The sequence below is a fragment of the Dreissena polymorpha genome, chromosome 12 (genome assembly GCF_020536995.1).
Source record: "Dreissena polymorpha isolate Duluth1 chromosome 12, UMN_Dpol_1.0, whole genome shotgun sequence".
Taxonomy (NCBI): domain Eukaryota; kingdom Metazoa; phylum Mollusca; class Bivalvia; order Myida; family Dreissenidae; genus Dreissena; species Dreissena polymorpha.
Window position 1 is genome coordinate 71,056,435 of NC_068366.1, and position 15,677 is coordinate 71,072,111.

General features: G+C 37.0%; 1 protein-coding gene across 1 annotated transcript in view; it reads left to right on the forward strand.

Moving 5' to 3' along the window:
* The window catches only part of LOC127853878 (dentin sialophosphoprotein-like), a 49,100-nt gene that overhangs the window by 27,756 nt on the left and 5,667 nt on the right, over window positions 1–15,677 (forward strand). The window contains exons 3-7 of the mRNA XM_052388678.1: window positions 3,551–3,636; window positions 9,343–9,467; window positions 10,049–10,189; window positions 11,499–11,631; window positions 14,184–15,643. Coding sequence (XP_052244638.1) covers window positions 3,551–3,636; window positions 9,343–9,467; window positions 10,049–10,189; window positions 11,499–11,631; window positions 14,184–15,643 — 1,945 coding nt within the window. The remainder of the gene's footprint in view (window positions 1–3,550; window positions 3,637–9,342; window positions 9,468–10,048; window positions 10,190–11,498; window positions 11,632–14,183; window positions 15,644–15,677) is intronic.

Genomic DNA, 15,677 nt, shown 5'->3' on the forward strand with positions numbered 1-15,677 from the left:
CAGTGACAAAATACGTATTCACACGATGGCTGCCACTACAACGGACAGCCCATATGGGGGGCATGCATGTTTTACAAACAGCCCTTGTTTCATTTTTGGAAGATAATGTAATAAATGACCACACCCCCACACTATACACACTCCTCTCCACTCCACCCTCCCTCCTTTGTGATTGAAATTGAGATAGGTCCCTACACCTTTAAAAAGAAAAATAGATGAGCTGTCTGCACCCACAAGGCAATGCTCTTGTTTCTATTTGGAATGGGGCTGGTACCGGCCCCGATTTTTAACAAAACAAAACCACTGCAAGTCCATGGTGTTGAAAAATGCTTATTGCAGACATTTCGCAGACTGCTTTTTGCACTGGTTGTAAAATGACTAATTTTTTAACCTAGTTGAACATTTTAAAAAAAGGACTTTTAATTCGTGCTATTTGGCATAATTTGCTCTTTGATATGAACCCATTGGGACTTGTAGATGGCCATGTATACTAGGAGCAGCATTTTGTTTCCTTTTTAGCTCATCGATTTTTTTTTTTTTAAATTATGAGCTATTGTCATCACCTTGGCGTCGGCGTCCGGTTAAGTTTTGCGTTTAGGTCCACTTTTCTCAGAAAGTATCAATGCTATTGCATTCAAACTTGGTACACTTACTTAATATCATGAGGGGACTGGGCAGGCAAAGTTAGATAACTCTGGCGTGCATTTTGACTGAATTATGTGCCCTTTTTATACTTAGAAAATTGAAAATTTTGGTTAAGTTTTGCGTTTAGGTCCACTTTATTCAGAAAGTATCAATGCTATTGCATTCAAACTTGGTACACTTACTTACTATCATGAGGGGACTGGGCAGGCAAAGTTAGATAACTCTGGTGTGCATTTTGACAGAATTATGTGCCCTTTTTATAGTTAGAAAATTGAAAATTTTGGTTAAGTTTTGTGTTTAGGTCCATTTTATTCCTTAAGTATCAAAGCTATTGCTTTCATACTTGCAACACTTACTAACTATCATAAGGGGACTGTGCAGGCAAAGTAATGTAACTCCGACTGGCATTTTGACAGAATTATGTGCCCTTTTTATACTTAGAAAGTTGAAAATTTGGTGATGTTTTGTGTTTAGGTCCACTTTATTCCTATAGTATCAAAGCTATTGCTTTCATACTTGCAACACTTTTTAACTATCGTAAGGGGACTGTGCAGGCAAAGTTATGTAACTCTGACTGGCATTTGGACGGAATTATGGGCCCTTTATACTTAGAAAATTGAAAGTTTGGTTAAGTTTTGTGTTTTGGTCCACTTTACCCCTAAAGTATCATAGATATTGCTTTCATACTTGGAACACTCGCAAACTATCATAAGGGTACAGTAAAAAGACAAGTTGCATAACTCTGGATGTCATTTTGACGGAATTATGGCCCTTTTTTGACTTAGTAACATTGAATTATGGTTAAATTTTGTGTTTCGATCCACTTTACTTCTTAAGTATCAAGGCTATTGCTTTCAAACTTAAAATACTTTCATGCTATCATGAGGTTACTGTACCTGGCAAGTTGAATTTTACCTTGACCTTTGAATGACCTTGACTCTCAAGGTCACATTATTAAATTTTTGCTAAAATTGCCATAACTTCTTTATTTATTATTAGATTTCATTGATACATTGACAAAACTACTTTTACCTGACATACCACAATAGACTCCACCCAAACCATCGCCCATGCCCCCCCTTCCCCCCCCCCCTATTTTTATTTATTTTTTTTTTTTTTTTTAAGATCATCTCACAAATGACCACCACAACCCTCACACTATACCCCCCCCTCCCACCCCACCCCCTCCCCCAATTTTTTTTTTACACGGTTAAAAAACAAAACTATTTATTTTGATTATTTTATGTTTGAAATACCGTCCAACCATCGCACCCAAGAATCCCCCCCCACCCTCCCCTCCCCCCCCCCCGAATCCCCCCCCCCTAATTTTTTTTTTTTTTTTTTTTAAGATCACCTTACTAATTACCACCACACCCTCACACTTTATACCCCCCCCCCCCACCTCACCCCCCCCACACCTCACCCCCCCCCCCCCAATTTTTTTTTTGAAACAGTTAAAAAACACAAATATTTATTTTTATTATTTTATGTTTGAAATACAGTCCAACCATCGCACCCAAGAATCCCCCCCCCCCCCCCACCCTCCCACCCCCCCCCCACCCCGATTTGTTTTTTTCCTTTTTTTCGCATTTTTGGAAGATAATGTAATAAATGTCCACACCCCCACACAATGCACCCCTCTTCACTCCACCCCTCCCTCCTTTGTGATTGAAAATGAGAGTCCCTTCACCTTTAAAAAGAAAATAGATGAGCGGTCTGCACCCGCAAGGCGGTGTTCTTGTTTCTTTTGTAGCGGTAAGTGGTAAATTCCCAAATGAGGAAAAAATTACAAAATTCCCAACTGCCATCTTAAATATTCCCAAGAGTAAAGAAAGTTGTGCCAATTTCCTTCCAAACGCGCATTATCTTTAAGTAAATAATGAAATGAGCGTTGAAACTGAACATTTCAAGCTATAAGAGATGTAGACCATCGTTTAAATGGGTTTGTGCAATAAAGAATGGTGTGCATTTTTTTCATTTACATTTCGGTCTGGTATGGAACCTTAAAATCGCAATTGAAGGTTTCAAAAAAAGTTTTTAAATTAAATTAATCTCAAATCCATCTCTATAAGTTGAACTTTAGTAAATGTTATATTGAAATAACTTATCTACGTAATCTTAGCAAAGAATCTAGTCAAAACGACGCTTTTTTTCCGATGCAAAGGGATCTCGCCCTAGTCCCAAAATGGTGACAAAATAACAAAAAAGTACCAATCAATTAAAGGGATCTTTTCACGCTTTGGTAAATTGACAAAATTGAAAAAAGTTGTTTCAGATTCGTAAGTTTTCGTTTTAGTTATGATATTTGTGAGGAAACAGTAATACTGAACATTAACCATGCTCTAATATAGCCATTATATGCATCTTTTGACGATTTTAAAACCTAAAAATTATAAAGCGTTGCAACACGAAACGATTGAATAATTTGGAGAGTTCTGTTTTTGTCGTTAAATTTTGTGAAACTACGAAGATTGCTTATATAAGGTATAAAATACGTCCCGTATGTGTACTCGGCGGAATAGCTCAGTAGGCTAAAGCGTTTTTACTGCAGGACTCTGGCAGGACTCCAGGGGTCACTGGTTCAAAACCTGCTCCGGGCAATGTTCTTTTCCTTTTTTAAATTTTTTTCTTGATTTTTTACTGGAGCTTTTACGATCCAATGTTTACATTTATCAATATAAAGCATTTAATGAATAAGTTAAAAAAATGCCAAAATCTGTGAAAAGGCCCCTTTAAGAAGACCCATAATTCCAAATCTGAGGATTTCAAAACCTTAATTCTCTCATTTTCAGTGTCTTTCACCAATATTAGCGGTACTGATACTTTCAATTTCACAATTGGACAAAAAAATTGCTGTTAAGGTTTTTGAGCTGTTTATAACACAAGTTGTTTCTTTCTGTTTTAGGTTCATTTGAAGGACCTGTTCCAACCATGTGGAGAGGTTGTAGACATTGCAATTATTCACAGACCAGAAAATGAATACGCTTTTGGGTAAATATCTTTGCATTTAATTATGTTATCAGTAGGGAAATATCTACGATTACATTTCAATATTTGATGCTGCTTAAATGGGGCATTGTTGAAATTTGGATTTTCCAAATGCAGGGAATTCACAGATCAAACTCTTGACATGGGCTCTTTTCACGTTAATAATATGGAAGTCTGTAGTAGTTTCCTCCCTTTATAAAATAATCGAGAATGCAGCCTGACATTGTGGAAAGTTGAATTGCCTTTATAGAGGGGTTATAATGTTCAGTCAGGGTTTCCCCCAGGTTATAATCACATATTGCTGCTGACATCCCTTTTTAAGCTAGTATTGTCTGGCTACATTCATTTTAACCAGAGACATGCTTTAGTTAGCTACCTGATTTGTAATAAGTGTAAAGCAAGAAACAGTTGAAGACAGTCCCAATCCAAAATAGTAGGTGTCGCTTGTCTTTAAAGCTTAGTAAGGGATTACATATGGCTTACTGAATTGCAGAATATAATTTATCCCATTACATTGTAAATGCCATATAATGGGCTCCTTCAAATCATGGAATATGATATATAGCACGTGGGTCAGGTCTTGGCTCCCGTTCCATTTCGGTCTCAAACGTTTGTTTGAAAATCAAATATGGATGCATCCTCTGTGCTGATTGTATAATTGCTCTATTATAATCAATAAATGACTAACCATTACTTTGGCATTTGACATTGTAAACTTTGTGTGATGATCTTTGTTTGATGCAAACAAAGGTGTGAAAAATATAATGTTGAGTTTATTGGTGCTTTAAGCTATAATGCTGTTACTATTTATGTGCTATCTATCTTTAACCAGGTTTTCCGAAGGAAAAAACTGGTTATTAGATTGGCGAATGAGGGCGGGCGGAACAAGCTTGTCCGGGCCATAACTATGTCGTTCATTGTCAGATTTTTAAATCATTTGGCACATTTGTTCACCATCATTGGACAGTGTGTCGCGCGAAAGAATTAGGTCGATTTCTCCAAGGTCACACCTTGAGTTCAAAGGTCAAAAATGGCCATAAATTAGCTTGTCCGGGCCAAAACTATGTCATTTATTGTCAGATTTTAAAACCATTTGGCACATTTGTTCACCATCATTTGACAGTGTGTCGCGCAAAAGAATTACGTCGATATCTCCAGGGTCAAGGTCACACTTTGAGTTCAAAGGTCAAAATGGCCATAAATGAGCTTGTCCGGGCCATAACTATTTCATTCATTGTCAGATTTTAAAATCATTTGGCACATTTGTTACCATCATTTGATGGTGTGTCGCGCAAAAGAATTACGTCGATATCTCCAAGGTCAAAGTTGCCACGATTAAAAATAGATTGATTTTGAAACAAGGGGGTAACTGTGATGAACAATCAGTAGCAATGCACATTTTGAGTTGTAGTTGTTTCCCTTATCAGACTTTTTCATGCTCCCCCCCAAAATTTATTTTGGGGGGAGCATATAGTCGCCGCTTCGTCTGTCTGTGCGTCTGTCTGTCTGTCCGTCCGTGCACAATTTTTGTCCGGGCTATTTCTCAGCAACTAATGACGAGAATTCAATGAAACTGAAGAGGAGATGTGCATATTATCAGCGGGCCTTTGAAAATTGCCATTAAAAGTACATATAGTTCAATTCTTGTCCGGGCTATTTCTCAGCAACTAATGACTGGAATTCAATGAAACTTTATGGGAAGCTTCACTACCAAGAGGAGTTGTGCATATTGTCAGCGGGTTCTGGTTGGATGATTTTTCACAGAATTATGGTCGTTTGAAATATGAAATTTTCTATAAAAATATTATTGTCCCCCCAACTACTGTGCCCTCAAGACGTTTCCTTTTATCTGAATATATAGTGCAATATTGAGACAAAAAAAAACTTTAGGGAGCATCACCAGTCTCCCTCGGTTTCTTGTTTTATTAGCTCACCTGAGCACAAGGTGATCGCCTTTGTCCGCTGTGTGTTGTGCGTCCGTCGTCAACATTTTGCCATGTGAACACTCTAGAGGCCAAATTTCTTGTTCGATCTTCATGAAACTTGGTCAGAACATTTATCCCAATGATATCTCAACTGAGTTCGAAACTGGGTCATGCTGGGTCAAAAACTAGGTCACTAGGCAGGGCTTTTCTTCCTTATATAACAGGGGCCGATATTCGGCCTCTTCTCAATTCTGAAAAATCTTATTTTTCCCCACAAAAATAAACAGCTTATCTTGATATGTTTACATTTTGCGTAATTTTTGTCTGGTATTGATTTTCTCGCGTATTTAAACCACTACCGCTAAGCCAAACTTTTTATTTGTGTACCAGTCTAGTAGGCTACATAATATTCTGAAGTCCGGTGTTGGTTTTTGCGCGCGCGCAAGGGAGGTTACCGATGTCATTGATATATTTGCATTTCCAAATGTCACATTGTGGTAAATACTACCTAAAAAGTGTTAACAAAAGGAAGCTCCCGGACCCTAAAGAGCAAAATACTTTATTTGAATGCGGTCTCAAAAACACTAGACGCATGATGCCAGCAATAATTCTTAACGTTGGCCATAACTTTTGCAATATAGACGATAGCAACTTGTTGTTTGGCATGCATGTGTATCTCATGAAGCTGCACATTTTGAGTGGTGGAAGTTCAAGGTCAAGGTAATCCTTCAAGGTCAAAGGTAAAAAAAAAAAAAAAAAACGGCGTTCTCATGAAGCTGCACATTTTGAGTGGTGGAAGTTCAAGGTCAAGGTCATCCTTCAAGGTCAAAGGTGAAAAAAAAAAAAAATCAAAGCAGCGTTCTCATGAAGCTGCACATTTTGAGTGGTGGAAGTTCAAGGTCAAGGTCATCCTTCAAGGTCAAAGGTATTTTTTTTATTATTTCAAAGCGGGGCAATAAGGGGCATTGTGTTTTCTGACGTACACATCTCTTGTTATTATTAACCAGGTTTTCCGAAGGAAAAAACTAGTTATTAGATTGGCGAATGCGGGCGGGCTGGCTGGCTGGCTGGCGGGCGGGCGGAACAAGCTTGTCCGGGCCATAACTTTGTTTTGGCACATTTGTTAACCATCATTAGACGGTGTGTCGCGCGAAAAAATTACGTCAATATCTCCAAGGTCAAGGTCACACTTTGAGTTCAAAGGTAAAAAATAGCCATAAATGAGCTTGTCTGGGCTATAACTATGTCATTCATTATGAGATTTTAAAATCATTTGGCACATTTGTTCACCATCATGGGACGGTGTGTCGCACGAAAGAATCACGTCAATATCTCCAATGTCAAGGTCGCCACGACTAAAAAATAGATTTATATTAAAACAAACTTACATAGGGGGTTAATTTTGTTTGTTCATTTCAAAAGTTCAGTTTGAGTTGTCCTCCCTTTATCAGATTTTTTTTCACAATGAAAACCTGGTTTTGTGACAATTTTGTCCCTTGTTTTATTTTTGAAATACTGTCCAACCATCCCACCCAAGAATCCTCCCCCCCCCCCCCTCAAATTTTTTTTTTTCATTTTTTGGCAGTTTTGCTCGACTATTATATATAAAATGTATATAGTGGAGCTATCCTACTTGCCCCAGCGTTAGCGTCTGCGTTAGCGTGCAAATGTTAAAGTTTTCGTTCTACCCCAAATATTTTCTTTGTCCCTAGACATATTGCTTTCATATTTTGCATACTTGTTTACCAACATTACCCCAACCTATAAACAAGAGCATACAACTCTATCAAGCATTTTGTCATAGTTATGGCCCCTTTTCCTCTTAGAATATGCAGCAAATGTTAAAGTTTGCGTACTACCCCAACTATTTTCAATGTCCCTTGACATATTGCTTTCATATTTTGCATACTTGTTCACCAACATTACCCCAACCTATAAACAAGAGCAGACAACTCTATTAAGCATTTTGTCATAATTATGGCCCCTTTTCCACTTAGAATATGCAGCAAATGTTAAAGTTTGCGTACTACCCCAACTATTTCCAATGCCCCCGACATATTGCTTTCATATGTTGCATACTTGTTTATTAACATGACCCCAATCTATAAATAAGAACAGACAACTCTAACAAGCATTTTGTCATAATTATGGCCCCTTTTCCACTTAGAATATGCAGCAAATGTTAAAGTTTGCGTACTACCCGAACTATTTTCAATGTCCCTTGACATATTGCTTAAATATTTTGCATACTTGTTTACCAACATAACCCAAACCTATAAACAAGAGCAGACAACTCTATCAAGCATTTTGTTATAATTATGGCCCCTTATCCACTTAGAATATGCAGCAAATGTTCAAGTTTGCGTACTACCCCAACTATTTTCAATGTCCCTTGACATATTGATTTCATATTTTGAATACTCGTTGACCATCACAACCCCAACCTATAAACAAGAGCAGACAACTCTATCAATAATTTTGTTATAATTATGGCCCCTTTTCCACTTAGAATATGCAGCAAATGTTAAAGTTTGCGTACTACTCCAAATATTTTCTTTGTCCCTTGACATATTGCTTTCATATTTTGTATACTTGTTTACCAACATTACCCCAACCTATTAAAAAGAGCAGACAACTCTATCAAGCATTTGGTCATAATTATGGCCCCTTTTCCACTTAGAATATGCAGCAAATTTTAAAGTTTGCGTACTACCCCAAATATTCTCTTTGTCCCTTGTCATATTGCTTTTATATGTTGCATACTTGTTTACTAACATGACCCCAACCTATAAACAAAAGCAGACCACTGTATCAAGCATTTTCACATAATTATGGCCCCTTTTACACTTAGATAATTGAACATTTTGCTTAAATTGCCATAACTTCTTTATTTATGATCACATGTTATTATTACTCTGAAAAAACAACACTTACCTGAATACCACAATGGATTCCACCCAAACAATACCCCACGCCCCTACCCAGAATCCCTTTTTTAAACATCATCTTATAAATTACCACACCCAACATTAAACCCCCCTCTCACCCTCCCCACCCCCCCCCACCCCATTTTTTTTTTTTTTTAAACATCATCTAATAAATTACCATACCCCACATTATACCCCCTCTCACCTCCCTGCACCTCCCTACCCCCCCCCCCCAATTTTTTTTTCGTTTTTTTATTCTTGAATGATCGTCTAATAATTTCCAATCCCCACATTATACCTTCTCTCAACCCCCCCCCCCCAAAAAAAAAATTATTTTTTATTTTTTTCCTGTTTTTATTTTTGAAAGATCGTCTAATAAATTATTGAATATGAACAATTTCACTCGAATAGTCGAGCGCGCTGTCCTCTGACAGCTCTTGTTGAAAGATAATGTAATAAATGATCGCACCCCACACTATACACCCCTCTCCACTCCACCCCTCCCTCCTTTGTGATTGAAATTGAGATAGGTCCCTTCACCTTTAAAAAGAAAAATAGATGAGCGGTCTGCACCCGCAAGGTGGTGCTCTTGTTTCGTAATTGGGATAGTGCTGTTTTTTCGGTACTTTATCAAGATTGGAAAAAATTGCTGGTATCAGTATCTGTTGCATTTTAGTATTTTAAAGACTTTTATAATAATAACGATGATAATGGCCTTTAAATAACATAGTTGTATGAGAACTATTTAAATGTTTTACTGCTGAATGTGCATAAAGGTTTTTCTCACTCTATAGCAACTTTGACAAATGATTTTACAGGTATATGTTACTATGCCACTTTGACACATGATTTTACAGGTTTGTGCGATTCTCTGACCCCTCTGCAGTTTACAGGGCAGTGAGTGAGCTGAACAGATGGGAGCTTAATGGAACAAATCTGGTTGTTGAAGTATCCAAAGACACCAAGGAAAAACTTGCAAATGGTACATACATTTGAATTTGAATTTATTGACAATTTGTTAAGCCATTAAGAAAGGCAGGTTTTTCTGTATAAACTGAAATCAACTTAATGAGCATTGTTTTCAATCGATTTTTGCAATCAATATAAAAGAATTGAAATAATTAAACAAAAATTGTTCTTGGTTGTTTTTAAAGAACGTATTTTAATTTTCAAGTATCACAAACTCTTAACAACATCTGAACCTGAATTTACTGACATATTGCTAGATGACATCTGTTTTCTGGCCCCTCCATAAATAAGGTAAATAACCCTGCGGTTATTGCGGTAATGATGTGAGCTGCAGCCTGGAAAAACTGGGCTTAATGAATCTGCCTAAGGTGTTGTCCCAGATTAGCCTGTGCAGACTGCACAGGTTTTCCTAAATTGCTGCTCAAATATGAAAAGGAGGTTCACATTTGTAAAAATGACAGCAAAGGCAGCAGTACATAAACAAAAAATGGAAGGGCTAAGTGCATATTCTTCTGCTTTGACTGCACTTTGACACGAGTATGGTTGACATGTACAGGACTCCCCTGCTGTTCATGATGGTGTTATTTTTGTCAGGCAATTCCAGCCAAGTACCAACTCGCAAACGTGAAACCAACAGGAAGACATTGAGTTCTAGCAGCGACCATATCAATGACACCATGAACTTTTGTCGCCTTCAGGAGGCTGTCACAGCCTTGAACCTTGAACATCCAAATGGTAATAGTCTGAAAGTGTGGTATTTAAGCCTCGCTCTAGGAAAACAGGGTTTAATGCATGTTTGTAAAGTGTTATCCCAGATTGCCTATGCAGTCTGCACAGGCTAATTAGGGAATACACTTTCTGCTTAGACTTAATTTTTGTGTAAAAGAGACTTCCTTAAAACAAAAAATTCCATAAAAGTGTAAAGTAGCGTCTTTGATAACCTGGTGCAGACTGCTCAAGCTAATCTGAGATGACCCTTTATGCACATGTATTAAGCCCCTTTTTTTCCAGAGCGAGGCTCATTTGCTTTCATTTACATGTTTGATACGGAAGTAGTTCTTCTTGAATGCTATGAGCTTTTATGAGTAAATGCAAACAGCTCAGCGTTCTTCTTGATAAAATGGAATTCCATGTAAAAAAATATGTCTATAAAATAGATTTAAATCGACCTAATACATCTTTTTACAAACACAATACCTGTCTTCATTGATATCAGTAAGCAATCATTTGTGGAGAAATACTCAAAACAAAAGCTTTACACAAAAAACATTATCAAACCGAAAGCTGAAGTTTTGAATTGACGATCCTACAGAGGTTCCGAAGAAAGTCGGTATATAGTGATTGGTTGAATGGACACGAGATCTATCTCGTGGAGGATTTCAGAGATAATCAATAGGGTATTTTCAAATTCAGACGCTCGGCTTTTTCCTTTACAAAAATATATACATTTTTATGCTCCCCCAAAATTTATTTATAAATTAATAAATAAATTTTGGGGGAAGCATATAGTCGCCGCTTCGTCTGTCTGTGTGCATCTGTCTGTCTGTCTGTCCGTCCGTGCACAATTTTTGTCCGGGCTATTTCTCAGCAATTAATGACCGGAATTCAATGAAACTTTATTGGAAGCTTCACTACCAAGAAGAAATGTGCATATTATCAGTCGAGTCTGGTCGGATGATTTTTCACAGAGTTATGGCCCTTTGAAATTTGCCATTAACTGTACATATAGTGCAATTCTTGTCCGGGCTATTTCTCAGCAACTTATGACCGGAATTCAATGAAACTTTATGGGAAGCTTTACTACCAAGAGGAGATGTGCATATTATCAGCGGGTTCTGGTCTGATGATTTTTTACAGAGTTATGGCCCTTTGAAATTTTCTATAAAAAAATTCTTGTCCCCACAATTACTGTGCCCTCAAGATGTTTCCTTTTATCTGAATATATAGTGCAATATTGTGACAAAAAAAATTTTGGGGAGAATCACCCGCCTCAGACGGTTTCTTGTTCAATCATTCACTCACCTATTCATTATTTCTTGTACAGGTGCTAATTTACCGTTGGACAAATTAGTCGATTCCATGAAGAAGATGTCTGGAGACCGGAATCCTTCACTGTTGGGAAGCTTAAGCAAACCAGTGTCCACATTCGAAGATGTTTCCAAATCTCTTAGGCAAAAGTTAGTGAATATTGTAGTCCTTCTTGAAATATGTTTGCTAAACAATCTCAATCTAGTTTTCCTTTACTGACTAAGTTCAATCTTGGGATGGATTTTATATGTCTGCTGAATCGTAAGAGATTTCTTTAATTGACAAATTGCTGATTTCTAAGCCTGGTTGTGGATACGTTTCTTATGTCCTATTTTGATGAACTTGCACTAGATTTTTATGCCCCCTTTCGAAGAAAAGGGGGTATATAGTTTTCGCACTGTCCGTTAGTCTGTCTGTCAGTCTGTCACACTTTTAGTGTCCGCTCTCTAATTCAAACAGTTTTCGTCGATCTTTACGAAACTTGGTCAGAAGTTGTATCTAAACAATATCTAGGTCAAGTTCGAATATGGGTCATGCCGGGTCATAAACTAGGTCACAGGGTCGAAAAAAACAAATCCAATGAAGTAATAAGCTTTAAATGGACATAATTATCTGACCTGCCAAAGTATATATTTTTGTTAAATAAATCAAAGCGGCGCAGTAGGCGGCATTGTGTTTCTAACAAACACATCGTGGTAAAAGGTCAAGGTTATCCTTCAAGGTCTAAGGTCAAAAATACAAATCCAAGGAAAGTAATAAGCTTTAAAGGCAGATAATTATTCAATATTGAACATAGCAACTTATTATTTGGCATGCATGTGTATCTCATGGAGCTGCACATTTTGAGTGGTGAATCTACCGTCACAGTAGTGGCTTTTAATTAATTGCTACTAAAAATAGAGGTTTGTTAGAGACAATTATTTTCAAGGGAAGTAATTTATACAATTATAAATCTCAGATTATATATTTCCTTACCAAGAATTTAAGTTCTTTTCACAGTTACTGTACAGATTTTTTAAAATTATTATTTATAACTCAAATGATTGATTTGTCAAAGTTTTTTTTAAATGATATAATTATAATTTCTTTCCTGTACTAATATGTGAATGGTATGGTTCATTACATACCTGTGGACTTATGTCCATAGATACATGATGAACTCTGGCTATGATCTCTTTGATAAACCACAGGCCTTGGTTGTCAGTGATGTCTGACTTGTTCATTTTTGACTGTCTACAGACCCCCCTTCCCTCCCCTGGTTGGATTGGACAAAATCCAAGGGAAGTAATAAGCTTTAAAGGGAGATGATTTCTATTCCTGCCATAGATAAATAGAAATTTTATTTCAAAGCGGCGCAGTAGGAGGCATTGTGTTTCTGACGAACACATCTCTTGTTGTATTTTTTTACCAATGGCAGCCTAAAATTTTCAATTCAAGGTTTCAAAAACGAACTTATTTATTTTTATTATTTGTACATGGCAACACTCAGTTTACCTGCCTAATCATTTCTGTTAATTTAACATGAGGAAATATAATGTTTTCAACTAGTTTATTCTGAATTAAGAATTATCCTGTTTTCTAATTTTAATTGAAACATCAGAATTTTTAGCTCGACTATTATATATGAAATATATATAGTTGAGCTATCCTACTCACCCCGGCGTCGGTGTTAGCGTTAGCGTTCCCATTAGCGTGCAAATGTTAACTACCCCAAATATTTACTATGTCCTTTGACATATTGCTTTTATATTTTGCATACTTCTTTACAAACATGACCCCAACCTATAAACAAGAGCAGACAACTGTTTCAAGCATTTTGACAGAATTATTGCCCCTTTTATACTTAGAATATGCATATTATTGATAAATTTGATAAATCTTTGTTAAAGTTTGCGTACCACCTCAAATATTGTCTCTGTCCTTTGACATATTGCTTTCATATTTTGCATACTTCTTTACCAACATGATCCCAATCTATAAACAAGAGCAGACAACTGTATCAAGCATTTTTACAGAATTATGGCCTCTTTTGTACTTATATAATTTAACATTTTGCTTAAATTGCCATAACTTCTTTATTTATGATCACATTTGATTCATACTTTGACAAAACAACACTTACCTGACATACCACAATGCACTCCACCCAAACCAATCCCCAATGCCCCACCCCAGAATCCCCCCCCCCCCCAATTTTTTTTTCTCCATATTTTTGTAAGATCATCTATTAAATGACCACACACCCACATTATACCCCCCCCCCCCTCTCCATGATGGCTTACATGTTTGTTATACTGTCAAGCACTCGAATAGTCGAGCGCTGTCCTCTGACAGCTCTTGTTTCAATCCAAAGGGCCCTTATTCCCCCAATAAACACTGGAAAGTGAGTTTATTTGCAGATTTGTCTGGAAAAATATGCTTACAAAAGCTGAAATTATTTTTCCTCAACTTGATCCTGAATTTTATGTTGTCCTTTGTATAAAGTAAGATTACAATGACTTTGAATTGCGTGTTACCTAGCACTTTGAATGAGCATAAGAATTTTTCTTTTTTCACTTGATAATGGTAATGGGGGTGGAGAATATATATTTTAAAAGGTGGGGAATGGGGCCAAATATTGTGGAATATTTCAGGTATAAAAACACTACAAGAAGAGAAAGCTCGACGGTTTAATGGTATCAGTATGATTTTACCTTTTCAGATCTGTCCAGATGGGTTTTAGGGAAGAATTCGGGAACTCACTGAGTGCCGAATATCTGACTGCACTCGGTTCACTTCTGACACGTATATCCAAGTATACAGATGTGGAAAACTTGTTGAAAGGGGATGACATGTCTGCTGCAGGTGGTGAAAAAACCTTGTTCAAAGAGGATAAAATCTCAGAAACAGGTTGTGAATATGTTTTAGAAGAAGATAACCTGTCAGATACAGGTTGTGAACACTCGTTAAAAGAAGATAATCAATCACAGCTGTCTTTACTTGAGAATGAAGAATCAGAGCAACCAAAAATGTCTTCTAACAGGAACCTTATGTCATCCATGTTGGATGAACCTTATGCTTATAAGAGCGCTACTAGTAACTATGACAACAAAAGTCAGTATCATCTCAAGGACATGATTTCTGATTCAGGGATGTCTTTTGTTAAAAGTCAGAGTGTCAAATATTTTAGCAAAGCTCTTGCTGATAGAGGAGAAGAGTTAAATCAAGAGGTTTTGCTGAAAAGAATTACTGAATCACTGCCTAGCAGTGAAATTCAAAACGAAGAACCACCTGAAAGTGATCGACAACTTATTAATTCTGTTTCAGAAGTTGTTAGTTGCCTGTCTTCTCAAGGTGTCAATTATTTAAATGAAGAAAAACAGTGTGTAAATAAGTTTTCATCACAAGACACTTTGAGTAAGCCACGAAACTGCTTGTCATTGAATGGAAAACTTAATGATGGATACAAATCTTGTAGTGGCGTGACTAGCATTCCTGTTCCAAACGTTGGGACCAGTAACTCCGATGATCTTATTTCCGATGATCCTGCCATATTGGATTTCCATGTGTCACCTCGAAGTATGCTAGCAGTCCCAGACTCAATTCAGAAAAGACAACAAAAAGAAAGTTTTGGTGCTCATGTTGAATATGATGCAGTAAAGACAGAACATATAGGTATTGAGAAGGTGAAATCTCAAATGCAAAATATCACATATAGCTCATCAAACTCTGGCTCAAAATTACAAAGATCAGATTCAACAGACTCACAATTTCATAGATCCAATTCATCAGACTCACAATTTCAAAGATCTGATTCATCAGACTCACAATTTCAAAGATCTGATTCATCAGACTCACAATTTCAAAGATCTGATTCATCAGACTCGCAATTTCATAGATCTTATTCATCACACTCGCAATTTCATAGTTCTTATTCATCAAGATCTGATGATTCAACTAAAGGAAATCATTTTGCTGATTCTGGAATAGAGTCTGACTCCTTCAGCCCAACTAGCCACGTTTCAGTGAAACACTCATACCCGTCAGACTGTGTTATGGCCTCACACAATTTCAGCCAATCCCGTGTCTCAGGAAGACAGGCTGGCAATCGACGAAAGTTCCTGCCTGATAATCATCCTCAGAGGCCACATGAATTCAATCAGCAACTCTACATAGAAAAGAGTAAGTTTCCTTTATTTCAAGTGCTTGTTTTTGC